Raw genomic sequence first — 27,622 nt, 5'->3', positions numbered from 1 at the left:
GACCCCTGTTTGACAGAAAAACATGAAGGTGTTCAGTGGAAATGAATAGGGAAACTTGCCAGGTGTCAATCAGATGGCTGGCTTTTGTGGATAACAAAGAGAGACTAAGTGGAATTATCAGTGTTTCAATCCTGCTTTATCCCTTGATTTAAACCAAGCACTCTACCACAACCACTGAGACATCGTCTAATCATAAAAATAAGCCCTATAGCTTTTACAAAGTAAATACTGCAACAAGATATACATAAATTACTAGAAATCTTCCTTTGATGCTCAGATGAAATTATCAGTCTCTGCCAAATTCACCTTGGTGAATAAATTAACATAGACTTCAAGCATTGGCCCAAAGAAAAACTCATTTTGTTTCCATCTTTGCATATGCTTCCCTTTTTCCCCCATTCTATTTCTTTATTATTGCCTTGAATGTGATCAGTTACCTCAGCAAAGACAGTGAAATCTTGGTCCCTTAGTATCTCAGACAATCCCTGAATATATCACTGAGTAATGACAAGAACTGGTTAAAAAAAAAGTAGTAATTCCATAAGTACTAAACTTGTTCTTATTAAACTATTCTTATTTTCTGACTAAATAATTTAAGATTTGAAACAATATTCTCTTTGATTGCGATCTGATCCAATAACCTCATTGTGGGTTGAATATTATAATTGCCTCCTTTTAATTTTAACAGAAACTACTTCAACACATTTGTAGCTTCCAGCCAGGTAAAGATGCAGCCATGTGAATCACAATACGGGAAGACTTGGATCCATTTTCTATTCTGAGGTAGTGGATTTCAGTCAGTTTGGCAATCACATTTCCTGTTAACTGAAAAACCAGCTACTCCCGACAGATCTGCATCCACGTCAACTCAGGGCAAGATCAATTTTTCTTCTGAAACCTCACACTATGATCAAACAACTTATTTGCACTCATTGCCTTGGCTGACTTAAGGAATTAGCTTGATGCTTGACTGTGATAAAGGCGAAAGGGATATATCTATCAGAAATCAATTCTCTTCCCCAGGGAGACAGGACAGAGAAGGAACTAATAATTTTACAACTACAATGACGACTCTAAGACAATTCAAACATTTGAGGAAGAACTAGTATACAGGAGTTTTTTAAAAGGAAATTACCACTTAAAATGACAAAGTAGGCCTGTTAGAAAAAGTTTATTTAAATGATTAGGAAGTTTTCATAATATGCCTCAAAATATAGGATATGCATTCGAAGTGAATCGACTGTATGAAGAACAGCTTTGGTATGATTTTGTTAGATTGGACAATGTTATCATTAGTAGCAAAACACGCCTGCAAAGACTAACTGTTAAAGATTTAAAAGGCTGTTACTCTTTATCAAATAATCAAAAATGTCCTGGGAATATTAAGCTTGCACATGACACAATAATCTGCACTGGTATCAGCAACCTCAAGAAAAAGGTAAAGCCTGATTTAAATATTTAATATTGATAGGGTGATGCATATTATGGTAATTGCCAAACATGTAGAAGGCAGGCAGGATTCGGAATTGAAGCCTGCGGAGAAAAATTGCACTGTATGAACCTCTAACAATCCACAGGTAAAGCCAAGGAGTAATGGCTAAAAAAAAACAGCAAGTATATGACACATAGAACCATCAGTCGGGTTTTATTGGTTTGTCAGCCTCCCTCCTATTCACAAGCTGGAAAATATGCAAAAGGTACAACCTTGTAAAATCACTTAGAGGGAAGTCTGTACTAAAAACCAGCTTAAAATACCTCAACTATCTATTATCCTAGACAGCATAAACGTTTGAGGGTCTTGACTGACATATTTGACTTACAGAACTAAACTGTTCATTGATTAAATTATTATTTGAATTAGGGAAGAGGGACAACTTTATAGAAAACAGCAAGAACCTGGGAAAAAGGAAAGTAAAAGATATGCCAGCTGTGCAGTTGATAAGAGGGTCAAAACCGATGTTCAAATGGGAGCCAGAAGTTCAAAGAAGTGATATTTCTCCATACAACGAAAGATGTGACAAACGACAATATTTTTTATGGCTAATACTGTTAAATGATATGTTCTTCATTGGATCAAATTTACCATTTTGACCTGATTTACCAATTATCAATTGGTAAACGGGTGGACAGTGATACTATAAATCCAGAGTAACACACACAAAATGCTGGAACTCAGCAGGCCAAGCAGCATCTAAGGACTAGAGACTCGATGTTTTGGGCTGAGACCCTTCATTTGGACTGGAAAGAAAGGTGGAAGAAGCCAGAATAAGTTGGTGGCGGGAGCTGAAGGTGTATAAGATAAGAGGTGATAGGTGAAGCCAGCTGAGGGGAAGGTGGGTGAGTGGGGGTGGGAAATGAGGTGATAAGGTGGAAGGTGGTTAAAATGTAGATCCTGATTTAAATATTTAATATTGATAGGGTAATGCATATTATGGTTATTGCAAAAATGTAGAAGGCAGGCAGGATTCTGAATTAAAATCTGTTGGGAAAAATGCACTGTATGAACCTCGAAAGACTGGTAAATTGGTAAATTAAAGTCACACATACCCAGGTACAGTGAAAAGCTTGTCTTCTATATAGTTCATACAGAACAATTCATTACAACCGTGCATTGAGGTAATATAACATAAAACAATACCAGAGTGCAGATTAAAGTGTTACAGTTACAAAGAAAGTGCACTGCAGGTAGACAATAAGATGAAAGGTCATAGTGAGGTAGATTGAGGTCAAGAGTCCATCTTATTGTGCTTGGAACCGTTCAATAGTCTTACAGCAGCAGGATAGAAGGTGCCTGAGCCTGGTGGTACGTGTTTTCAGGCTTTTGCATCTTTTGCCTGATGGGATGGGGAAATAGAGAGAATGACTGTCTCTGATTATTCTAGCTGCTTTAGAAGTGTAGATAGATTCCGTGCAGGGGAGACTGGTTTCCATGAAGTGCTGAGCTGTATCCACATCTCTGCGCAGTCTCAGACAGAACAGTTGCTATGATGCATCCGGATAAGATGTTTTCGATAGTGCATTGATATTATCCAAGCTTAGGAGGGAAGGTGGAGAATACTGGGAGTCTATGGCTTGTTTAGCACACAATTTAAGCAAGACAGAATTTGTGAATCGAGTGATCTTTGCCCGTCTACCTTCTTGTCCGTAAGTCTCTGATTAATTGGGCCACTGGACATCCGAGGAACGAGAAAATAGCTGGGATACCCTTCATTTATTTATGACACCTCGCCACTTAACTGGGACAGGAGATTATTGCTGAAGTCTCTAATTAATGTAAGTTACATGCACTTTTGTGGCCGCCAGACAATACACTGTGCTTAGAGCAAAGAGTTTTTAAAATAGTGTCAGTTGTGTGTGCTTGTGTTATCTGATGAACACCGATTTAAAAAGCAGTGCTTTTTGCTCATTTTGTTTTCTCTTTTGACTTTACAAGTCTTCAAACCTTTGCCAAGATGCCCTGAAAAGACATGACACTAGCTGACATAGTTATTGTACTGGCCCAATTAAAAGCCATCCACCTAACACCACTCATTGTCGACTGGCAGCGATAACTGGAGTGCCAAAATCTACAATTGCACACTTGATAGCTCAGTAAGATAAACTGCAAGAAGAATGGACGTTACGCAAGAAACAGCACAGAGCAACCCAAAAAAAAAGCGGTAAGGAAACAGATGTTGAAGAAGACCTGAATCAATGGTTTTCCGTTGCAACTAGACAAGGTGTATGTGTTTCACTGGACCGATATTTTTAAAAAACCCAAGTCAGAGGAGCCAGCTAAGAAGCCGGTCATGAAGATTTTAAAGCAACAAATGGTTAGAGGTCTCGATAGAAATGCTGGCAAATTAAATTTAAGAAAGCACACTGTGAGAAAGATAGGACTGATGCTACACGTGCAGGAACGTGAAAATTTACAGAACTCCCCAACTTGTTTCAAAAATTTTGTGCAGAAGATATCTCCAATGCAGATAAAACAGGGCTTGTTGTTCTTAAAGAAAAAGTGGTGCCATGCTGAACAAATACCTTAGCTACAAACACACACCATCAGGTCGAAAGAAACGACTGGATCAATTATCTGCACTAGGCGTCCACGCTGATTTTGTTCATTTACACTCAATCAAAAGAACACAGCAGCATGCACTGCATGAATCCCTCCATCAATTAATTTTAGGAACTAATATAGTGTTCTAATTTTTCTGTATTTCATTTAACAGTAGTTTGTCTTTTTTAAAAGACCTTTTTAACTACAGTGAAATCTGATTAATTGGGACACATCGGGACTAATACAATTTTTCCCAAATAAGCCACTGCCCAATTAGTTGAAGTTTCATGGAAATAGTTAAAAAGGTATAAAAAGACAAACTACCATTTAACTGAGTAACAAATTATGTACTTAAATGAAATACAGAACAAATTAAAACACCACCAATACTACTGGTGGTTGTCTGTCAAATCCGATGATGACAGGAAACCTATGTGGGAGACTTTTTATAAAGTGGAAAAGTTATTGCACTGGGGCAGTTCCACTCGCTCAACCTTGGAAGTCCAGGTCTAGAGGCATATGTTGACCTCACAACTGGGGTCTTCCCTGGCTGCAGTGGAGAACCATGATTTCAATGCCTCGTCTTGCCCTTCGCTCTCCGCGGAGTGTTGCAGACCAGCCTTCGTGGCTGTTGGATCTCTTTGTAGACCTCATCCACCCAGTCCTCCAAAGGTAACTTTGCATACTTGGACAGACGTGTCCCACTCTCAGCAGGGTTTGAGACCCACCGGCTGCCCTCGTCTGGCTTACCCTGCCTGTCAAAGTGGCGTACTGGTGTGTGGCTACCATTTGGAACCGCGGGTGAATGGTAATTGTCCGACTGGCACTAAAGGTACCATTCAAGATGATTGTCATACTTACAAATTTTCTGTAGTTCCTAACTTGCTGAAGTAGTAAATTGTTTCATTTTCACTCCAGGCCATTACTCGCATTTCCAAGTATGAATACTTGAAACCGAGGTGAGCAATATAGTTCTGAATTGTCTTACTGCTTATTTCTTGCCAATTATCAGTGATAAAGATCACTGCTTTTTGAACATAAACATACACAACTGATGCTATTTAAAAACTATTTACTCTAAGCATGGTATAGTGTCTATCAGCCACATAAGCACACATGACTGAAGGTAGTTAGAAACTGTTTGGCAACAGTCTCCTGTACCAAATAAGCAAAATAGTGTCTCAAATAATCAAAGGGAATTCTGGCTATTTTCTCGATTAGCTCTTGTTCTAAGAGTTGTCCCAAATAAGCAGCTGCCCCAATTAACCGATGGCCCAATTAGCAAGAACCCACTGTATTTCCATGAAACTTCAGCTAATTGGGCCAAAGTGTATTGGTCTCAATTAACCATAATCTACTTTTAATATACAGCTGCCTTTCAAACTCTGTATCAGCAAGGAACTAGCTTCTTTAAAGTGAGCAGGCAAGCAAAAGTGAAAACTATAGGAAAAATCTGGTGTAAAAATAATGACTTCCCAAAATATTTTTTTGCTTTCCATAATTTTATGGAATACAATTTCCCTGTGTACAAATAAACAAATATCTATCTATCAGACAATGAATATTCTCTGCAGTCTTACCTCCAGAAAACTTGACAATAAATGTTCAGGACCGATGTTATCCTGAATGCTGACATAATCCCGAAGTAGACAAGACTGATTCTCAACATTTTATTTTGAAACAAAATGCGATTCAGAAACCATAGGAAATACAAGTATCTAATATTCTTGCAGGAATTAGGTGAGAATAGATACATACAGAAGAGAAAATAAATGCAAAATGTTAACTGAGTATAATGAAGTGAAATGGGAAACGACTAATCACGTCTATAAGCCAATTAGGCTGAATGACCTGTTTGAGTAATTTAAGATAAGTGCATATACTTTTTAAGAAACATGTTTCTATTTTCAATGTAATTTTTACAAGTTCTAAATCGTCATTATAACATGATCAGATCCTGCAGGCTGCAATATTCACATAAAGTTACCCAACTATATTCAGAGGAGTTTAAAACGAAAATACTTCTAGTGAAGAGTAGAACAACCTGAACTCAAAAGGCAAAGTTTATATAAATAAAATTTACATTGTACATCATAAAAAGGCAGTGTTACTAACACTTTATCCATTAAAGTTCAATTTACACTGATTGAAAACTTCTAAAAGGACGAACATTCAAGAGCAATTAAAGTGGTCCAAGCACTGATTGGATATAGCTCAGTGGCTGTGTGTAAACAAAGTAAATCACTTTGAGATGGTTTGAAGAGACCTATTTGAGGAGCCTTTCATCCCTTCATCCTTTTGCTGCTTAAGCAATGTAAGAGAATCCCTGTAGGAGGTAAAATTAGGAATCAAATCACATCAAGCAAATGAAACTTGAATACAAGAAGCTCTAACCTTCCCTGTTAAACCCGCTGAGATTTAACATAATGTCTTCTTTGCTTAGGATGTGGTTGAAGCCTTATCTCAAACTACAGATCACGAGCTGACTTAGTCCTCCAACTTGTTGCTCCAAAGAATCCAGACGTTGTTCATTTCCATTAACATTCATGGGAACCATGCAGCTCATCTATGCAGAGTGAATGGACTATTTGCACTTTTTCTCTCGTTTCCCCCCCCCCCCCAAAAAAAACAGCAAAGATAGCAGTCTTCTATGTGATACCCTACCATGATATGCTATTTCAACCCAGATGTTCAGATCACCATTAGCTCAACCTCTGTGGTTACACAAAACCTAAATTGTGGAAGAAAAGGATCTAATCTGGTCATTTCCCTTGAAATGCTGTCCTTAGCCAGATGTTGGGAGCTGATCCAATAACAAAACTAATAGAAGGACAAAGGGCAACTGGTCACATTAAAGGCAGGTTTTGGTTAAAGTCATACAACTCAGAACTAATATTCTGTCCACATAAAGAGCAAGCATTTTTGATCTCCATGATCATGACTATTTTCATTATGGAAACCATGAATTATTAAGACAATCAGAGCTGATCCCAAAAATTGGGTTACCCAAATAATCTAGACTCGTGATTACACCAAAATGATCCATATTTTTCAAATATAAAACATCTATCATGGCGTTATTCCTGAATATGCCAACACTATTATTAATAGCAAAACTTCTAAATTACAAAATATTCAATTCTATATTACTGTAAAAAAATGCAGTTCACAAAATTCTGAACGACTGATCACCTGTCATTCAAACAATAGTATTAATTAACGTGGTACCACTAAATAAGGTGCCCATCAGCAAAGAGTGAATTTTGAATTAAACTACAACATGCACTTTTCACAGCTTTGGAGAATGCTTAGAATCCTCTGAAAATTATTCAATGTAAAGTTTACGACCAATAGCTGACTATTAATTCTTTAGAATGCTTCATCTTCAACATGCACAGTTGCTGTTTTTCACCAAGGTGAAAAAATAATGACACTGAAAGCAAGTAAATTGGCATGGAATTATTTCAGTAACAGTTACCTGCAGCAACAGACACATTCAAAGATTCAATCCCAGGCTGCAAGTCTCTACCTGCTGGTATTGTCAGCATTGTGTGGCAAAGGCTGCTTACAGCATCAGAGAGGCCCAAACCTTCATTTCCTGGAAACAAGGAACAGGAAAACACAGTTGATAATATGTAAGATGAATTGCTCCAATCCACTACTGAAACCGACAGCAAGGATAGCACGAAAATAAACAGTGAACCCTAAACATACTGCAGAGAGAACTTAAGCCTGGACAAACACACAGGACTAGTAAAACAAAATCCTTACACTTGCTATAAATTATTTTTCAACTGTAGATACAAATATCGATGCCAAAGTTCACAGAGGAGCTCTTGAACTTTGACAGTCACAATATGATGTCCAAGGACCTGGATATCCAAGTAGAATCTAATTCCAGAAACTTTACGTCAATCTTCAGTTTATGTTGCAACACCGACACAAAAATTCCCTGTGACCAGTTTAGTACTTAGAAGCAAAAAAGCCACAGCCAACTGCAGAGAAAAACTTTTTCATCAGATTAAAAATCTGCATTTTTTTTGAATTAGTGAAAAATTGTAAAATTAGTCAGCTCCATCATGGGCACTAGCCTCCATAGTATCCAGGACATCCTCAAGAAGCAGTGTCTCACAGAAGCACCATCCATTATTAAGGACCCCCAGCACCCAGGACATGCTCTCTTCTCACTGTTACCATCAGGAAGGAGGTACAGAAGCCTGAAGGCACACTCTCAGCCACTGAAGAACGGCTTCTTCCCTTCTGCCACCGGATTTCTGAATGGACATTGAACCCATGAACGCCACCTCGCTACTTTTCTTCCCCCCCCCCCAATTTTTGCACTACTTATTTAACTATATATATTTACCGTTATTCTGAATTTTTTCTCTATTATTATGTAGTGCATTGTGCTGCGACGACAAATTTAACAAATTTTGTGACATTTACCCGTGATATTAAACCTGATTCTGATTACACAGTTCTCAAAATAACATCCTTATGATATCTCAAACCACTTCTGTTAGAATTTTACTACCAATGTGCAATTAATGCTGTATTACAGACAAGTTCAGCTAAATTGCAAGCGAAGCCTTATACAAATAGATTAGCATATAACCTATTTTAACAATATTAGTTCAGGAATAAATATTGAGTTTGAATCCAGATAACTCCCCTTATTTTTTCTAGATAGTATGTGGGAAGCTTTCCCAACAACAAGGCAGGCAAGCTCTCGGTTCAATGCCTCTCTGAAAGACGACACAGATCATTTAGCACTTTTTTGGTGTTAAACTGATGTATCAGCAGTGCTTCAGTTACTTGGACAGGGAAAAATGGTTATTTCAAACCCTGTGTTATAACACTGTAAAACACAATTAAAAATTTAGCATAATTAAAACTTAATTTTGTATCTTTAAACAGTATCATTGCTGAAGTGCTACTGATTATGACATGAACAAGGAATTTGTTTTACATTTTTTTTTAAATGAAACCTTCACTCCTAAGTAAGTCTCTGCATATTGGGAGCATTATAAGAGCAGTTTAATGCAGAGTTGAACAACCCAATACTTTGTCAACTTCTGATTTAAAAAGTCCAATACTCTGCTTGTCAGTTACGAACAGCATCTAACACTACCTAGAAGAAGAATGGTCCGTTCACTCCACTGGAACTCAGTACAAGGGATGACTGGTACGCGGGTGCCTTCTGTAGAATTTCCAATAGTTCCTACTATTTTCCACCCTTTGGCTGCTTTTGCCTGTGTTGAAGTTAAAGACAAATTGAATTAAGTAACATTACAAAATTAGCTGGAAACACTCCTGGAAAAAAATACTTCTACACCTGGATTTTCATTACCTTGAGCACTTGAGGCAAGCTGTGTGTGCAATAAAGTGTCATAACTTCTACAACTCCAGCACTAGCTTTGCTCACAGTTGGTGTTAGAGGGCAACTGGAAGATAATGCAATGTGAATATTAATGAACGGAAATCCTCCATGTCTCCAAGCATAAAAGCCGACAATAAACAAATAAATTTATACAGTACTTTGTGATATTTAATTTACATCTGAAAATAATTTTATCATCTTTTTAAAACTGGCACAGAACATTACCTTCTCGAGTTCAGCATTCTGACTGCTATCGTACCCTACTACAGGAACGGAGCAGGTTTAGAAGCAACTTAATTAGTTTTGTTATTTTCCATACTAGAAGCTATAGCTGCAGCCTTAACATAAAAGGAGGACAACCTTCTGAATTTGAAACCAAAAAAACACTTTGCTGGTATTTGTGCACAGGGAATTTGCACAAATATTACTGAGGCAAATGATTAGTTAATGTTTTAGTGCTGTACCCTATGAGAACATAATGATAATCAAGATACAGAGATCACTGAAAAGTGGCAAGGATATTTTCACATTAGCCTGGCCGCCTCAGTTTATATTGCCCCAGTGATTAACACACAGAAGGGCCCGTTGCTATCCTGAGTCGAGTTCGAACCATTATTTTTCAGATTCAGATGTAAGTATTTACTGTTTTTATTTACCTAATTATTGGATAAATTTAAGAATATCAGATTCTTAAGACCCAGTTCTTAAAGCATAGATTATATATATTCCATGTTTAGAAGCACAAATCATGCTGAGGTAATTCTAGTTACTTTACAAAATGAATCACAACTGAACAACTGTCATAAATGTTAACCATCCTCTGTATAAAATGGCTCACTAAAAATGTTATTTTAGTGACAGATCTTCTGTCAATCAATAAAGTCAAGGAAGGATTTGTGTAAGCTGCAAATATAGCATGGAGATCGATAACATAACAAATATTTTGAAAAGACTTCAGAGACCTGAAATTATTATTGTTTTCAGTAAACATCCCCATTCTCTATCCATGTCAATTATAAAAATAAGTTCTACATGCAAAAAGGTACCAACTATATTAAGAGTGAAAAAAACTAATTCAAAAGAAAAATGAAGTGAACTTATGTGCAAGTTTTTATTGACAAAGAACTTTTATGTCTTAATTGCAGCAAAGAATCTCTATAGTGGGACTGTACTGATTTATTAAAGTTGCCAATATCCTTAAATATTATTGGACTCACTGATTTAAACGTGGGGAGAAAGAGAATGCCTTTCACGTTCATTAAACAGAGTTGCAGTGCCACCTGCTGGATGATATTGGTGATTCACCCACAGTATTTAAATAACCTATTGCTTGGCTTGCATGTTAAATAACAAAATATGATTTATGATAAAAATTCTACAAACAATTCCAAAATTGTCACCATACTCTGAAATGGCCAAACACAAGATTAAATAACACACAGATTTAATTTGCTTAAAACAAGGAAGTTAATTGCAGGAGCTATAAAAAATTATTTGCCAGAACATAAACGTATAAAGTAAAATAAAGTTGTCATTTATGCAGCTGAACTTTTACAAAGACTATCCTTTACCAGAAAAAAATGTTCAAGACATGAATCTTTTAAATGTCTCAAGGTCAACAAATAACACACAGATTTAATTTGCTTAAAACAAATAACACACAGATTTAATTTGCTTAAAACTAGGAAGTTAATTGCAGGAGCTATAAAAAATTATTTGCCAGAACATAAACGTATAAAGTAAAATAAAGTTGTCATTTATGCAGCTGAACTTTTACAAAGACTATCCTTTACCAGAAAAAAATGTTCAAGACATGAATCTTTTAAATGTCTCAAGGTCAACAAAGTGCTTCATGTCTTCTAAAATTTTTATTTTGATAGAAGATATTTATAAAAGTTCACTCACATGAAGAGCTTTATTCTACTTTATACAGTTAAGAAATTGAATTCAGAAAAATATTCTGAATAATCATACAAGCTGTAAGTCCATAAATTAAACAAATTCCTTTAAAATACAATGGCTTTAATAGTTACCTGTTAGGCTGACTTACTAGAACAAGATCTGTTCCGAGGTAATATGCTGAGCGAAGCAGAGCTCCCATATTCATGGGATCCTGGATTCCTTCCAGTGCCAGCCACAACACTGGTTTGTTGCTGCCTTCAAGTTCAGAAACATCAATAGCTGCTGAATAGCATTGATCATAGTTCACATAATCTAGTGGTGTCACCTCAAGACAAATGCCTTGGTGAACTCGACCCTCACACAACCTGTCAAGCTCCTTTCTCGTCACCTGATGTACTGGCACACTAGTCTCTCTGGCTCGCTGATAGATTCCCTGCATTTCAGTTCTCTGTGTTCGATTTTCCTTAACAAACAGCCTGAAAATCTTTCTGCGTAATTGGGAAAGGGCTAGGCTGCACGGCGCCACACCAAATAGTATTTCCGAGCCTGCCTCCCTGACCAAAGGTCGGGAGGTCTTTAGCAAATTTTGTTTTTTAAAATCGTCGTCTCTAAGGTTCTGAAATTCTGATTTACGGATCTGACAAGGTTTTGAGTTTGGCCATTTGGAAGGGTTTTGAAACCACTGAGTCAAATTGGCATGATTTTGTCTTCCTGAAGTTCTAGTGGAAAGATTGATTCCTGGCCTCTTTACCATTCCATCTGCAGCAGGCTTTTGGAAGCTCTCCGGGAACTCAGTTAATCTCTCTGCATTACCTTTAACATCCAGTTCTGACTTATTGAAGTCAGGTTTGTGGCTCTTATTTGACTTTGATGCCTTCTCAGATTTAACCGTGGAGTAGAGTTTGACTGATGCTCCGTCAGGGGACATTTTCCTTTTGTAGCTGCAATGACGAACGAACAGTAACCTTGAAAACCACCGCAGACTCCTCCTCAGACACCTGGCAGCTTCGTTCAACATAACAGATGACATTTTTGTCCGTTTTAAAAACTCCACCTGTCAAAAGCAAATTGTTTCTGTCAAGTTACTATTTACAATTGCTCACTGCTGAAGCAATAGTGACAGCCCAGTAAGTAAATGCATCACTAAATGTAGAACTAGACTGTGTCAACCAACGGGCCCAACTTTGATTTTTGTTACATGCAAAGGCAACTCATCTAAGCCAGTAGATAAGATACCAGCACAATGTACCCAAGTCAAGCAGGGTGATTTACTGAGTTACCATACCTAATCACTATTCAGTGAACTCTATTGTACACTAGACAAGGACAGAATTTCATCTGAATGTTGGACAAACAGTATAAAAGGGATGCTGGAAACGACACTAAATTCCAGAAATTGAACTAACCAGCCAAATCCACAATTCCGCTGCAAGATCTGGTTAAAGGCTAGATATCCTGCAGCAGGTAATCATCAAAGCCAGGATCAAGTCCCAAGTGCAACTGAATAACTGGACCTGCTCTCACCCAGGTCCAGTAACACTCAAGAATCTTCACATCATACAGGACATAGCAACCCCCAGGTGGCACCCCATCCAAATCCATTCACCCGCTCCACAAAGCGACTGTAGTCCACACCCACTCACAGGATGCACTGCAAGACTGCTTAGCCAGCACCTTCCAAATGCACCCTCTACCAGCTAGAAGGTAGCAGAAAAGGCATGGGAGCACCATCACCTGGAAGTTGTCCTCCAAGCCACACGCCATCCTGACGTTACACTTCATCATTTTTTTCACCAGGTGAAAATCCTGAAATTCTCTCTGTAAAACGCCATTGTAGGTATGGTCTCATCTCAAGGTCAGCAGCAGTTCACCTTCTCACAGGCAATTAGGGGTGGGTTTTTAAATGAGACTCGGCTTGCAGTGCCCACGTCCCTTTAATTCATAGTAGTGGGTACGACCCAGTCCATCATGGGTAAAGCCCTCCTACCTACTGAACAGGTCTACATGAAACACTGTTAGAGGAAAGCAGCGTCCATCATTAGGGAGCCCTACCACCCAGGATATGCCCTCTTCTCTAGGCTGCCATCAGGAAGAAGTTGCGAAAAGGGCCTCAGGACTCACACCATCTGGTTCAAGAACAGTGAACACGCCTCAACCATCAGACTCTTGAACCAAATGGGATAACTTCACTTGCCCCATCATTGAAATGTTCCACAACTAATAGACTCACTTTCAAGGGCTCCTCATCTCATGTTCTCGATATTTATTATTGGTTTATCATATTTTTTTCTTCTTTTTGCATTTGCACAGTTTATGGTCTTCTGCACTCTGGTTGAACGCCCTAGTTGGGTGATCTTTCATTGATTTGGTTATAGTTACTATTCTATAGATTTGTTGAATATGCCCACAAGAAAATAAATCTCAGAGTTGTATATGGTGACTTTGATAATAAAATTTACTTTGAACTTTGAATAAAGGAGTACAGTAAGTGTGTATGTACAACAAAGCATTTCCAAGGGATATTATGTAGTTCAGAAAAAAAAGAGCACAGAAAAAGACCCTTCACTCCACCTGGTCCATGACGACCAAAATACCCCATCAAAGCTTGACCTGTTTGCCAGCATTTGGCTCATAATCCCCTAAACCTTTCCAATCAATGTACCCATACAAGGGTTTTTTAAATTTGTTATTGGACCTGCCTCAACTACTTCCTTTGGCAGCTTACTCCACATACTTGCCACCCTTGCGTAAAAAAAGCTCAAAGTGATTTTTATTATCCGAGTACATGTAACTACGTACAAGTTTGAAAGTTATTTCTTGTGGGCATAATCAGCAAGTCTGTAGAATTATAACTATAAAGGATCAATGAAAGACCAAGTCAAGTACAGAAGACAACAAACTGTGCAAATGCAAATATAAACAAATAGCAATAAATAACGTGAACATGTCATAACAAGGTAAAGAGTCCTTAAGGTGAGATCATTGGTTCTGGAAATATCTCAATGGATGAGCAAGTGAGTGTAGTTATCCCCATTTGTTCAAGAGCCCGTTAGTTGAGGGGTAGTAACTGTTCTTGAACCTGTTGTTGTGAGTCCTAAGGCTCTTGTGCCTTCTGGCTGATGGCAGCAGTGAGAAAAGAGCATGGCCTGGGTGGTGAGGATGCTGCTTTCCTCCAACAGTGTTTTATGTAAATGTGCTCAACGGTTGGGAGGGTTTTACCCATGATATACTAGGCCGAATCCACCACCCTTTATAGGATTTTCTGTTCAAAAGTATTGGTGTTTCTACACCAGGCTGTGATGCAGACAGTCAATACACATCTATAGAAGTTTGACAAAGTTTTTGATGTCATGCTGAATCTCCGCAGGCTCCCAAGAGCTGCTGTCTGTCGTGCTTTCTTCTGAATTGCACTTACATGCTGGGTCCAGGACAGGTCCTTTGAAATAGTACCACCTAGGAATCTCCTCTCAAGTTTCTGTTAAATCTTTCCTCTCTCACCTTAAAACTATGCCCTCTAGTTGTTGATTCCTCAACCCTGGTAAAGACTTGTGATTTAGTGTACCTCTCTAAAAGTCAGCTCTTTTACAGGTCTATCCACGTTCTCCCTATAACTCAATCCCTCAAGTCCTGACAGCATCGTTTTCTGCACTTTTCCAGTTTAATAGCATCATTCCTAGAGGAAGGCAAACAAAATTCCAAGTGTGGCTTCACCAGCATCCTGTACAACAGCACTGTGACCTCCCAGCTTTTGTACACATTGCCCTGAATGATTAAGGTTAGCATGCCAATAACCTTCTTCACCACTGTGTCTATCTGTAACTCCACTTATCATGTCATAGACTCACAGTCATAGAGTACTACAAAAGAGAAATATGCCCTTCAGCCTATCTAGTCCACACTGATACGATCTTCTGCCTAGTCCCATCTGCCTGCATCTCGACCATATCCCTCCAAACACATCTTTCCCTTCACTCCACTTTGTGCACTCTGCAGGGATCACTCCCTCTGTGACTCCCATGTCCACTCCCTCCCCACTGATCTCCCTCCTGGCATTTACCCCTGCAAGCAGAACAAGTGCTACACTTGTCCCTACATCTCCTCCCTCACTACCATTCAGGGCCCCAAACAGTCCTTCCAGATGAGGCGACACTTCAACTGTGAGTCTGTTAGGATCATCTATTGTATCCAGTGCTCCGGTATATCGGTAAGACCTGACGGAGATCGGGACCCCGCTTCACTGAGCACCTGCTCTCCATCTGCCAGAAAAAGCAGGATCTCCCAGTGGCCACCCATTTTAATTGCTGAAATATCCATCCATGGCCTCCTCCACTGTTGCGATGAGGCCACACTCAGGTTGGAAGAGCAACACCTTATATTCTGTCTGGGTAGCCCCCAAACTGATGGCATGAACATCGATTTCTGGAACTTCCAGTAATGCACCCCTGTTCTCTATTCCCCACTCCCTTTCCCCTCTCTTGCTCCTCCCACGACCTTGTTACGTTCTCCTTTCTCCAGCCCCTTATCTCTTTCACCAATCAACTTCCCAGCTCTTCAATTCACCACGTCCCCCTCCCGAGTTTGACTAACCGTGTTGGATGACAGTTATAATGAATTTGCACAGGGTAAAGAGAACTGTGGCATTCTTGTGGTAAATAGATTTGTCCTGACCCACGGTAAGAAATGGAGAGGGACAGATTATCTACATCTGGGACCTCAACAAGTGAAGGGACTCTGAGATTTGAATCGATTAACAGCAGAGAAGGAAGCAATGCTCCGCTGGAGGGGTTCGTGGTGAAGCAAATCGGGGAATGTCAGCAGTCAAAAATGCTTCAACTTACAATGAAGATGTCCGTGGAGCCTCTGCGTTTGTATACGTCCGCCTCCCCTGAACACTCACTCCCTGCTGCCGAAACTCCACCGGAGATTACGGGGCCCGGCCCAACCACACCACATGGAGCTGGCAGGCCCCAATTACTAACGACGCCGAACCTGCCCCAGCCGGAAGGGGAAGTCCCTGCTGGAGCCTCCGCCTTCAGTTCTTGATCGCTCATTATACCGGTTTAAATTAACAGTTCATGACAAACAGTAAAAGCCAGGTTTGGAGTCTGTGGACGTTAAAGTGAGACTTAGTAATTTAAATCCAGAGTTTGTCTCCTTTATTCAAAAGTCCCTAATCGCAGTTCCAGATTTTATGCTGTCCTTTGGAGAAATGGTTGGTGTTTAGTGAGTTGAAATCACTGTGATGGGGGAAATCAAGTCTTTCTTCGTTTTCTCTCCCCCCCCCCCCCCCAGCGTACTTATTATTCATTAGACTCCAGATATCATTTGCTATCTGGTTCCGTACTAGATGGAAGTGAACCCTTTAGCTAGCCCTCCAAATTTAAAAGTTTTGATTTAAAGTGTTGGTTTCCTTAGCTGCAAAAAGTAATTACTAAGTTAAACCGATGACCTCTTCTGGGGTGCAGCTCGGCAGAGACGTCCGTCTCGGACCATTCATTCAAGTCGTCATGCGAAGATCTTTATTCTCTCAGGAATTATCTCTCAGAATCTTCGCAGATCCTGGTTTTAAAGACGGGGCTGCTAACCCCACATCCAACGCTCCTTACTTCACAGCAGGTAAGAGGTGCATAACCTCATTTAAATAGGATTTTGAAATAAAGTGGCAGCATCCATCCATTATTGAATTATGGGAAAGCAAAACAATTTGCGACGTGTATTGATCTGGTACGCTATGGCCTATAAGCTCCACCCCGTTTCCTATAAATTAATAAAACTACTGTAAGCGATAGCTTAAGAACTGAGTTCTGTGGTCCCCAGGCCTGCTGGAAGCATACATTGTGCGTGGAGCATGCCTGAATCCAGGAGGCAGGGCATTATCACCTTCACATACATCAACAAGGGTTAGGACATCAGCAACTGCGAACACCCCTCTGTTGACTGTGGATTATAAAATCCTGCCAATGCCTATTGGCATTCTGATGAGCAGTTGATAGACGAATTCCCCCTAATCAAACCTGTACCCTACCCAGTAGGACCCTTATCGTTTACCAAGGGGGTCTATGGACCCCTGCTCCAACAGCCATGTGCTGCTTAGCTATATGCTAAGGATTGGGGAAAAGATTTGCCTGCTTAGGTTGGACCAAGAGAAAACCTTCAGCCTGATACATACGTAGTAGAAATGCTCTTCAAAATAGGTTTTTAGTTAGGAAATCAGGAATGATTCGAATACATTAAAGGCAAGAGTCATGCAGTCCAAATTAACAAAATGTATGTTTTTTTTCAGTCTAGTCAGGCAAGGTTGCCCACTCTTTCTCTGAGATGCATAGAATCATTTATTGAATGCCATCAGGAAGGGCATAAGCCAGGCAGTGGAAGCAATCAGATCAAATTCTCCCCATGGTACTACTTTCAACTCAAAATCCATGGGTAGAAAGGCTGATAGCAACTAACAATCTGAGCTGGCCTCAGAAAGTGCCAAGGAGTCTTGTTGAATTGTTGCAGTGCATGGTGTAGGTGGTAGAAACTGCTGTTACAGTGCATCAATGGTGGAGAGAGTGAATGGAGTACCTAAAGAGCTGTCACAAAGAACTTGGAAGGTTGAAGCTGCATTCATCCAAGCAGAGTATTCCCATTGCTCCTGACTTGAACCTTGTCAATGTTGGACAGTTTTTGTACTGTTACTCTGTCCTGCTCCAGTTACTGATAGGGCGATTCCACAAGGGTAATAGCATTGAATGTCAGGAGGGATAGCTGAATATTGACTGTGGTTGTGATGCTTTCTCCAAGTATTTTGTTGCACTTATACTTCACCATACTTGCACACGACAATGTTACACAATGTGTGACATGAATGTTATATATTGAGATACAATGAGGTATAGGCTCTTGCTTCAACTCAATTAAGCAGTTATTCCACACAGCAAGATCCATTTCTTCCAAGGCCAAGTTATATTCAAACCACAAAAGGGCCTAAGAGCCTTCTCCACTTGTGTTTGGGACACAGGAATTTTGGACATAAATTACATGCTTGCAATTTAATCAGCATCAGTTATTGATATTTGCTTAGATCTCTGTACCAAAATGTATTATGCCTTGAATGTTCCAAAGCAGATTTAAAATTTCAAGCTGCCATTCTGAACCAATCCACTTGGCACATGATCCCTCCGCCAGTCTAAACCAATTCACTTAGCACCTCCCCTTCTTCCGTGATCTGTCCTATCCCAACAGATTCCCCCATCTCGTCCTTTACTTCACACCCTCCCAGTTCCACCTATCGCATACCACCTTGCACTTCTTCCATGCCCCCCCCCACCTTATTCTAACTTCTCCCCTCCTTTCTAGTCCTGATGAAGGGTCTCAGCCTGCAACATCAACTGGTTACTCTTTTCCAGAAATGCTGCCTGGCCTGCTGAGCTCCAAGTTTTGTGTGTTGCTTTGAAATTCCAGTTTCTGCAGATTTTCTTGTGTCTCCAACAATGGTCTTGTTAGCAAATGCATGACATCCCGTGCTGAAAGCCCCAAATGCAGTAAAGCAGAATTAAAGAGGCCAGGTAGAACATAACAGTTGGAAGAGACAATGGCATTGATGATAGCTCCTACAGATATATCAAAAATAATAGAAGTAATACAGAAGATGGAAGGCTAAAAGCTCAACTCAGGTTCAAATGCATCCATACAGAAGCAAAGAATTTTGAAGCCAATAGTTCCAAAAAAATGTACCCCCATTCATGCACTGGCATGAAGTCTTCATGAGTCAGTCAGACTGATACAAACTGAAGAGAAAAGCAAACAACATAGATAATTGAAAGTAATTCTTTCTTTTAAATTTTTTATTGCAATATTTATAAAGGTCTTCTTGTAAACATATCAGATGATGCCAATCTGCAACAAAAAAAGGATGCAAGTGAATGAAAACACATAACATCAAGTTTACACAATACACTTTCACAATGTAGATGCATAACCATCATTAAAGAACAAAACAACTTGCGATTCTGGTTCTTAGTACTTAAAACAGCAAATACAAAGCAAATCCTCAAACCCACCATTTTAAGCTAGCAAGTCTTAACAGCCAGATCTAAGAGACATCTAAAACCAGTGTACTAGTGCACAAGGGAAAACTATGCCAGAGAAAATTTTCTTAGATCATGTTATTATGGGCAGCCATACATATTTGGGGAATTGAAATGATCCAAAGTGATCCTGTTCCTATGAGAGCCAGCGATTGCTGTTGAACCCAAAACAAAGATCTTTCATCTCCTATAATTCATGGTGTCATATTTTATCTATTGAGGCAAGCACTAAATATAGGAAATAACTTCAGGAAGATACATACAAGGCTTACACAAATAGCAAATGAACAAGTAACACTGGAGTGATTAAAATGCATCCTTGGGTAAGAATGTTTGATCATACAGTTAGTTACCTTATTAGCGACATCCAATGCATCATAGTCTGGGGCCAGGCGTACATAGGCTTTCTTTTCACCATCAGGCCTAAAAGAAAAACAGTTGTTACAGAAGGAAGATGAAAGTGATAAATGCTTAACCTGTACTTGTCAATGTGCATCAGCGGTTCCTTTGAATCAACCTCTTCATGTTAATCAGGTGAAACAAGTTTCCATCATTTTGCACAATGAACAAAATCTATAATCATCACCCTAACAAAAGTACAAAGTTGACCAAACTTATGCCTTCACACTACTCTTCGAGAAAACCAAACTCTATGTCACTTTATATCTCCACAAAAGTCACCTGCCGATGTCTTCAATAACAAAAATCCAATTTACTTCTAGAAGGCATATTCAAAATCAATGTCCTCTTTTACCCATTCAGCCTGCAAAATCTCATCTGATAATTAAACCGTTATCCCTTTGTCCTCATATGGCATTAGACCATGGTAACGTAGAAGTTAGCATAACGTTATAGCCCGGGGTGTTCTGGAGTTCAGAGTTCAACTCCAGCACCTTCTGTAAGGAGTCTGCATATCCTCCCCATGAATGTGTGGATTTTTTTCCCCAGGGTGCTTCAGCTTCCTCCCACAGTCCAAAGGCGTACTGGGTAGGTTAATTAGTCACAGTAAATTATCTCGTGTTTAGGTTTGGATTAATTAGGAGCTACCGGGGTGGCGTCGCTTGAAGGGTCAGGAAGGCCTAGTCCACACTGTAACTCTAAATAAAAATAAATGCTGGCAGGAATGCTTCAGCTAATTGAGCTACCTCACAGCTTCAGCAACCAAGTTTAACCATAATCTGGGTAGAATTTTTCTGTGACTGACTAGATTCCCTGGCAGTGCGTAATTCCTACCACATCCCAAAGCATAATGAAAGGCCAATTTGCTACTGTAAATCACACTTCATATACAGGCAGATGTTAAAATCAGGACAACTGAGGAAAAAATGAGATTAGTGTAAACAGGTGACTTATAGTTAGCATGTACTCAATGGGCCAAAGTACCCATTTCTGTACTTTCCAAATACACGCAGTTTCTTATAATTAAGCAAAGTTCGTCTTAAGCTTTAACATTAATCTAAATTAAACCAATACTGATAGCAAATGATACACTGGATGACCAAAATTAAACAAACATTGAGGACCATTCGCCTTCCACGTGTGCTAATTTGTTGTGGATAAATATCCCACACCCCATGCTTCAATTTGGAGTACTACCACACAATTGTTCATAAGAATTTTCCTTTGTAAAAGAAAAGTTGCATTCCTTCTCAAGTAGGCACATTTTTAAAAAACTGTGCAAGTTTTGTCACATCTTCGACAATTTTTATTCCTCAAACAAAACCAGTAAAATCTCTTTTGTCAAAGGATCATTAAAATGCCACAGATCAGACTCAATTCAATTCTGCTAACTTCAATTCTCTCAGAAAACATAAGTCAAATATTTTAATACATTTCCAGTAAGGATATCTAAATACAAAGCTTGAAGAATAAAATGTTGCACACATCGCCAAACCAGTAACAAATTTAAGATTAACAAGTTGAAACATTTTCAACAATGACATTAATATTTAAATGGTAAAGCTAAAAAAAACCTAAGTTATTAGGAAGCATCCCAATTTGGTTGAATGTAGAAACCCAAAGGGAATCTAAATATACAATTTCCCATCCCTTTTTATATTTTTGATATTACAGCTTTTATATTACAGATTTGATAATCAATTGCAGCTCACCTGATAAGTGTGTTGACTTTGGCTACATCAATATCATACAGTTTCTTAACAGCCTGTTTGATTTGGTGCTTGTTGGCCTTTATATCAACTATGAAAACCAAGGTATTGTTGTCCTCTATTTTCTTCATAGCAGACTCAGTGGTGAGAGGGAATTTAATAATAGCATAATGGTCCAACCTGAAGATGACAAAAACATTAAATTTTAATATACAATTCAATTTATTTGAGGAAAACACTGACATGAATTGAACATTGAACTGAATATTCCTATATTTTAAGGTGCATCAGTGCAAAGTTAAGATAATCACAAATTCTCATTCTTTGATCGCTATAAAACATCATTTGCACCAAATACCTTACCAGAATCTCAATAGTTTATTGAAGATTTAAGCATGACATCTTACTGCACAGCTATATTTTAATATGATGTTCAAACCAGATAAAAGCACCTCTTTTTAAACTGGACCAACACCTCAGCTTTTTCCAATGGCATGGAAGCCAAAAAGTTTAATGCAGTTCTATAACAAGTTATCAAATTTTAACATCAGTCTGTATCTGAAGAGCAACAAGAACTTTAAGAACTCTCTACCAAGCCTCCCAGTAAAGAAGTTCCACTAACATGTTTCATAAGATGCCATTTAACAAATGGCTGAGAAAATATGAAGCCAGCCAGCTTTTCAAAAAATCTAGTTACACAGTAGTCTGCAGATGCAAGAAAAGGGAGCAAACAATTGTTGGAGGAATTCACCAAGTTAAACCTGGATATATACCTGGATGTGGAGGCCAAGTTAAGATGTGCTAAACTGCGACTCCTTGGCTTGCATCTTCAGAAACAGCTCTATGTCCATCTTTAATACCTTTACTTTTCCCTTTCAAGCTTCTTTTGAAGACCCTGACCTGGAGTTACACACAGACTTCAGTTCTTTGTGGGAATGGAACCCGCTCATGGGATTTCAGGACTGGGCGTTATTCCACATGCCAAGGGTTTGGCCTGAGTCCCGCTTGTATTGGGAAGCATACGATCTCAGGGCTCTGGAGGCAGGCGGATCGAGGGTCGTTGTCACGGTAGGAGACTGGTGTGTCATGGCGGGGAGGGGGGAATCTTTCACTGTGGGCCCGAAGACCCGAGATCTTTGCAATCTTCAGGCACAGAGCTCATAAAAAGTGATAAAACAGACTCTTTTAACATTGTAAACCAGCAGATCTCCCCGCTTGCTGTGAAAATGGGGGACACTTCCCTCTCCCTTATTAGGGAGAGAGGTTTGTCGAATGCAGGATGAAATGCGAAGTCTTTGGGGTAATTGCAAGTCGGTGTCTTTGCTATCGCCTAGCTCACACTTGTACTAGGTGGTGGTACTGATGCTTGCTTTTTTTGCCCAATTGGGGGGAGGGACCTTTGGGGTTTACAGGTGGCCCATTTTTCAAATGTTTGCTTTACGACAGCTGAAACACCTACATTAGTACCTGTTTTCGCTAAACACAGGATTTTCACTTCTAAAAAAAGACACGCGCTTTATGTGTGTTTACCCCGAGAAGACTACATGACCATGAAGCCTTGTGCAGGCAGTTGTGTGCACATGCGTGTATGTGCCGATGTTTTCTCCAAATCGATTTTGGCTCGCTGTCTTCCCTATTCTGATAAGTGAAACTACACCATACATACAATATTTCTACTTTATATAGGCTGTATATTTAGAATATCATTTCTGCTTTTACTATATGTTCCTGTTATTTTAAATTTTGTGTGTTATTTGGTATGATTTGGTAGGTAACTTTCTGGGTCTGGGAACGCTCAAAAATTTTCCCTCACATAATGGGAATTGCTTCTTCCCATTACTTTTCGGCTTACAAACGGTTTCATAGGAGCATTCTAACTTTGGTTACTGGGGGGAACCTGTAACTGTCGTTCGTTCTCTGGGGCTCTCCTCTGTTTCTGTGGATGTTTGTGAAGAAGCATGTATATTGTATACATTTCTCTGACATTAAATTGGGCCTTTGAACCTTTGGAACAGGTTGGGGGTGGGAGAGAATAGAGGAAGTTGTCAGTGATTCTGGCCCAGGTCTGCTGCACTTTTTCCCATCCCCTGGCACCACAGAGGTAGTCAATCTGCTGAGTACCTCCAATAGCTTTACTTTTTATTTGTTGAAATTTATCCAGTTCTGATGCTGTCATGACCAGAAATATTAAGACTGCTGTTTTCAACATGTTTCTAATTTATCAACTTTTGCATTAAGAACATCGTTAAAGTAGCCATTTGAGCTATTGTACAGATCCAGAATATTCTGTTCATAATTTACAAAGTTTAAGGTAAATTTATCATCAAAGCACACGTCAGGGTCACATGGGAGCAGGTGGTGGATGGTTGTATGAGCAGCTGGTGCGTATCACAAGTCCTGATTATGCGACCACTGATGCCAGGCAATCTCTGAAAAGTATTGACAATGGCTGGGGTCACCCATCTTGCAAAGACACTGCCCAAAAGGTGGCAATGGCAAACCACTTCAGTAGAAAATTTGCCCAGAACAATCATGGGCATGGAAGGACCATGATCGCCCACATCATACAACATTGCACATAACGAATGAACACATCATATACAAGATTCATTTTCACCATCTACCATCTACACAGCACATTACTATCCCCCATGTCCAAATATGGCTTTCACTCTGGCTTGCAGGGGGAATACAGAAAAAATTAAACATTTTAAAGATTAGGAACAGTTCAAAGACATACTTGTTCCTCCTGGGAGCACTCTTTCTGGGATACTTGGGTTGCCTTCTCAATCTGAGTGTCTTTGGTCTCCTGAAGGTAGGTGTTGTCCTAATTTTCTTCCGCCTGTGACTGTGAACACCTTTCAAAACAGCCTTCTTAGCCTTCAAGGCTTTAGATTTAGCTTCAGTCTTGGCAGGGACAGCTGAGAGAAAAAACTCAATTACATTTTCTGCATTTTGTACAAGATTCTTAAGTAAAATCCATTTTACTTGCATTCTGATTAAATTAATGCAGCAGTTGAGAAGTTTAGTTTGGTTATCTGGAAACATTCTATTACATTGCCCATGCTTGTAGGTCAAGGTGCATCAGTATAAAATAGTCATAATCATATACTATCATCCTTTGATCGCTTTAAAACATCATTTGCACCGATAACTTCCAAAATTCTAAACTTGTGTACCATTCGTGCACTTCCTTTCAAGTCAGTCATGCTTACCGTAAGGACCGTTTGAATAAATTGACTAAAATTACCATTATTTAAACTGATTAACAAATTCAAAGTGAACCTGGATTACTAACAAACTAGCAACTGCAAAAGGAAATTTACCATCTTTCACTAAATTCCAATTAACAAGTTGATAATTTGTAGTAAGCCTTTAATTTAACTGGAAATAAAACCAGGCTTTAACAAAGCTCAAGTACTAAGAATTTCTTTTTAAAGTTTTTGAAAATTCCAGAATTAACCTTTATAAATATTAATGGGGAAGCATTTCTCCATTTATTTCAGAAATAGGTGATAGCAGAAATTCCACGTGGCAAGTTTGAGAAAGTCATTTAGATCTAATTCTGTTGCTTTTCAATGAAACCTTTCCAATAGTTTTGGGCTGTCCAGATTACAGAGTTTAAAATTTCAAAGAAAACTACCAATCATACTACAGAACCATACAAGAGGGATAATATTAATCCTGTAACACAGAAGGCTCCAAATAACGAGTATTTTACTAAGGGCAAAACCAGGACGAACCTATCCATCCAAATGAAATGGTCCCTCTACGGTAAAGGCGTCGGTGTGTACCCCGAGGATGTTCTTGGGCCTGATCAAGATATCCAGTTGCAATTCGCAATGACCCATCCACCACACACAGAAGCAAGGGCGAGGCCTGAAGGACCACTAACTGCTGGTCTAGATCCTCGCCCCAGAGCCCAACTCCCTACTGAGGCTTCCCCCACCTTCAACACCCCATGCTGCAGAGCTCGAAGGCGCCTGGTCTGCAGCCCGGGCTTCAGGCCCCTGTACCACGTTGCCAAGTGGCTACTGGGGCGCCGCGGGGCAAATTGCCAGGGCCGGGCTAAACCAGACGCCCTCGCCGACCAGCGTGGCTACACTGAGCGGCAGAAGTGGGCGCCGCTGTTAAGCCCGAGGCGGGACACAGTCGCACGGCGCTCACCTTCCTTCTTCACCTTCGGAGCCATCTTAGGGAAAGAGAGCGGGCACGGGGTTGCACGGGCTGAAATCCACGGCTTCACGAAGTCTCGCGAGAGTCCTGCCGCAACGAGCGCAAGGCCGAGTGGAAGTTGTAGTCCTCCCAATTCAAGATCCGTAGTTAAAATGGTTAACCGCCTCAGGGCGTTCAGAAGCCCATGACACAAAATGAAGAGTTGCTTTATTGAAGGGCTGTACAGGAAAGCAGAAAGCAAAGTATCATACTCATGGACATGGGCAAAGTGGTGTATGCGCATGGGAGCTTCATAACCACGGGCAGGTTCTCTCTCAGACGCCACACCATCCTGACTGGGAAATATGACACTCGTTATAAATCCTGGAGCTCCCTTCTATACCGCATCTGTGAGTACAGTTAAAGAACCGCAGTAGTTCAAGGTGAGGTAGCTCATTACCATCTTTTAAAGAGCATTTAGGGAAGAGCAGTAATGAAGGCCTTGCAAGTAATACCCAGAAAACACGAAGAAATATAAATAACTTGATTCTCACACCCATTCACTTTGCTATTCCTTAATATATTTTTAGTCTGTTTAGAAAACTTACGTCCAGTCTTTCAAGTTCATTCCTTTAATAATGTGGCTCATGTAACAGAGAACTGGACTGCCCGGACACCTAATGTCCCAAACCAATCCCTTCTTCCTTTTTTCGTTAAAGTGTAAGAGAGCCCAAACCTTGCCACGAAACAACACATTTTATGTTTCAGTGATAATCTGATTCAGATTCTGTCAGAGAGTTAAATTGCCTTAACCATTAAATATAGAAAGCCCATACCAGAGTTGAATGTCCAGCAGGTGGCAATAACGCCATAAAATGTAATTATAAATAATGTAAAGGAAAATTCTTAGCAAAAAGATTATTGTTAGGAATGAATAATGTAGATTAAAGGTGCAGTGGCATAGTATACACACTTTATAGTCACTATATTACTTTTGATAAGTTAAAAATGAAGAAGTTTTTTAAAACTACAAAAGAAAATAATATACAAGTAATTTTGCAGATACTGGAAATCCACAGCAATACACAAAATGCTGGAGGAACTCAACAGGTCAGGCAAAATTTATGGAGGGGAATAAATAAATGATATAAATGTAAATGATATAAGTTAATTATAATTTATATCATTGTCAAAACACCGGGCAGTTTCTATTTGTGTTGTTGGTGCCAGCCGATCAAAACTTTAAGAAAAAGAATGTACTTCACATATGAGTTCCTTATTTTTCCAGACATTTGAATTCTATGTCAGTAAATCAATAGGATAAGAATATCTGGTTAGTCAAAAGTTTAAACACATCAAGGTTAATTTTAACTCCTTCTGCCCAGTGGAAACAAGATCAAACCAGGATGAAAATCTTTCTAAATGTGGGCCAGAATGAATGAACCACACTCCAAGCCCAATTATGCAAGAGGCCTTACCTTTACATCAAGTCACCTGGTTCAAATAGCACCCTCATTTAAGATGCAAATTAGGGTTGTATCAACTCAGTATTTTATTGTATCCACAATATTGGGGCTGTGCAGTAGCGCAGTGGGTAGCACAATGCTTTACAGTACCAGCAACCCTGGTTCAAAAGAGATGGTTGTTGACTTCAGGAGGGCACGGAGCAATCACTCCCCGCTGAACATCGACGGCTCCTTGGTAGAGATCATAAAGAGCACCAGATTTCTTGGTGTTCACCTGACAGAGAATCTCACCTGGTCCCTCAACACCAGCTCCATAGCAAAGAAAGCCCAGCAGCGTCTCTACTTTTTGCGAAGGCTGAGGAAAGTCCATCTCCCACCCCCCATCCTCATCACATTCCACAGGGTTTGTACTGAGAGCATCCTGAGCAGCTGCATCACTGCCTAGTTCGGAAATTGCACCATCTCGGATCACAAGACCCTGCAGTGTATAGTGAGGTCAG

The 27,622-nt window shown here is 39.6% G+C and overlaps 2 protein-coding genes and 2 non-coding genes across 8 annotated transcripts in view; all 4 read right to left on the bottom strand.

The window, feature by feature from the left end:
- mrm1 (mitochondrial rRNA methyltransferase 1 homolog (S. cerevisiae)) overlaps positions 1-16,931 on the bottom strand; it is a 32,848-nt gene extending 15,917 nt beyond the window's left edge. The window contains exons 1-6 of one of the 4 annotated variants that reach the window (XM_059973277.1): positions 16,160-16,931; positions 11,453-12,375; positions 9,390-9,483; positions 9,171-9,291; positions 7,518-7,637; positions 5,679-6,365 (exon numbers count right to left, since the gene is read on the bottom strand). In XM_059973277.1, coding sequence (XP_059829260.1) covers positions 6,322-6,365; positions 7,518-7,637; positions 9,171-9,291; positions 9,390-9,483; positions 11,453-12,375; positions 16,160-16,372 — 1,515 coding nt within the window. In that variant the 5' untranslated portion in view covers positions 16,373-16,931 and the 3' untranslated portion in view covers positions 5,679-6,321. The other 3 variants (XM_059973278.1, XM_059973279.1, XM_059973280.1) reach the window with 3 other exon arrangements.
- Positions 16,932-19,119: 2,188 nt separating this feature from the next.
- LOC132396004 (large ribosomal subunit protein uL23-like) lies at positions 19,120-26,320 on the bottom strand. Of its 2 annotated transcripts, XM_059973287.1 has the most exons (6): positions 26,265-26,320; positions 25,669-25,895; positions 24,242-24,422; positions 21,505-21,681; positions 19,747-19,816; positions 19,120-19,202 (listed from the first exon to the last, which is right to left on the bottom strand). In XM_059973287.1, the coding sequence occupies exons 1-6, from the start codon at positions 26,303-26,305 to the stop codon at positions 19,188-19,190; spliced, it is 711 nt and encodes a 236-aa protein (XP_059829270.1). In that variant the 5' UTR covers positions 26,306-26,320; the 3' UTR covers positions 19,120-19,187. The 2 variants fall into 2 exon arrangements, with proteins under 2 accessions (XP_059829270.1, XP_059829269.1); XM_059973286.1 differs by lacking the exon at positions 26,265-26,320 and having other exon boundaries at positions 25,669-25,975.
- On the bottom strand, positions 21,783-21,853 carry LOC132396225 (small nucleolar RNA Z17). Its single transcript, XR_009512915.1, has one exon. It is a non-coding gene; the product is annotated as a small nucleolar RNA Z17 (small nucleolar RNA).
- Positions 24,580-24,650, bottom strand: LOC132396224 (small nucleolar RNA Z17). The gene has a single exon (XR_009512914.1). It is a non-coding gene; the product is annotated as a small nucleolar RNA Z17 (small nucleolar RNA).
- Positions 26,321-27,622: the final 1,302 nt, after the last annotated feature.

Source organism: Hypanus sabinus, chromosome 6 (assembly GCF_030144855.1).
Source record: "Hypanus sabinus isolate sHypSab1 chromosome 6, sHypSab1.hap1, whole genome shotgun sequence".
NCBI classification, from domain to species: Eukaryota; Metazoa; Chordata; class Chondrichthyes; order Myliobatiformes; family Dasyatidae; genus Hypanus; species Hypanus sabinus.
Note: the sequence above shows the minus strand (reverse complement) of the source record. Positions and strands in the feature narration are given on the sequence as shown.

Excerpts from the sequence above, each read along its gene's own strand:
- LOC132396004 (XM_059973286.1), bottom strand. The coding sequence starts at position 25,960 with ATGCGCATACACCACTTTGCCCATGTCCATGAGTATGATACTTTGCTT. Across the intron at positions 21,682-24,241 it reads AGTGCTCCCAGGAGGAACAA|GTTGGACCATTATGCTATTA; the intron begins GTATGTCTTTGA and ends TGTCATCTTCAG. Across the intron at positions 19,817-21,504 it reads AAAGTCAACACACTTATCAG|GCCTGATGGTGAAAAGAAAG; the intron begins GTGAGCTGCAAT and ends TTTTTCTTTTAG.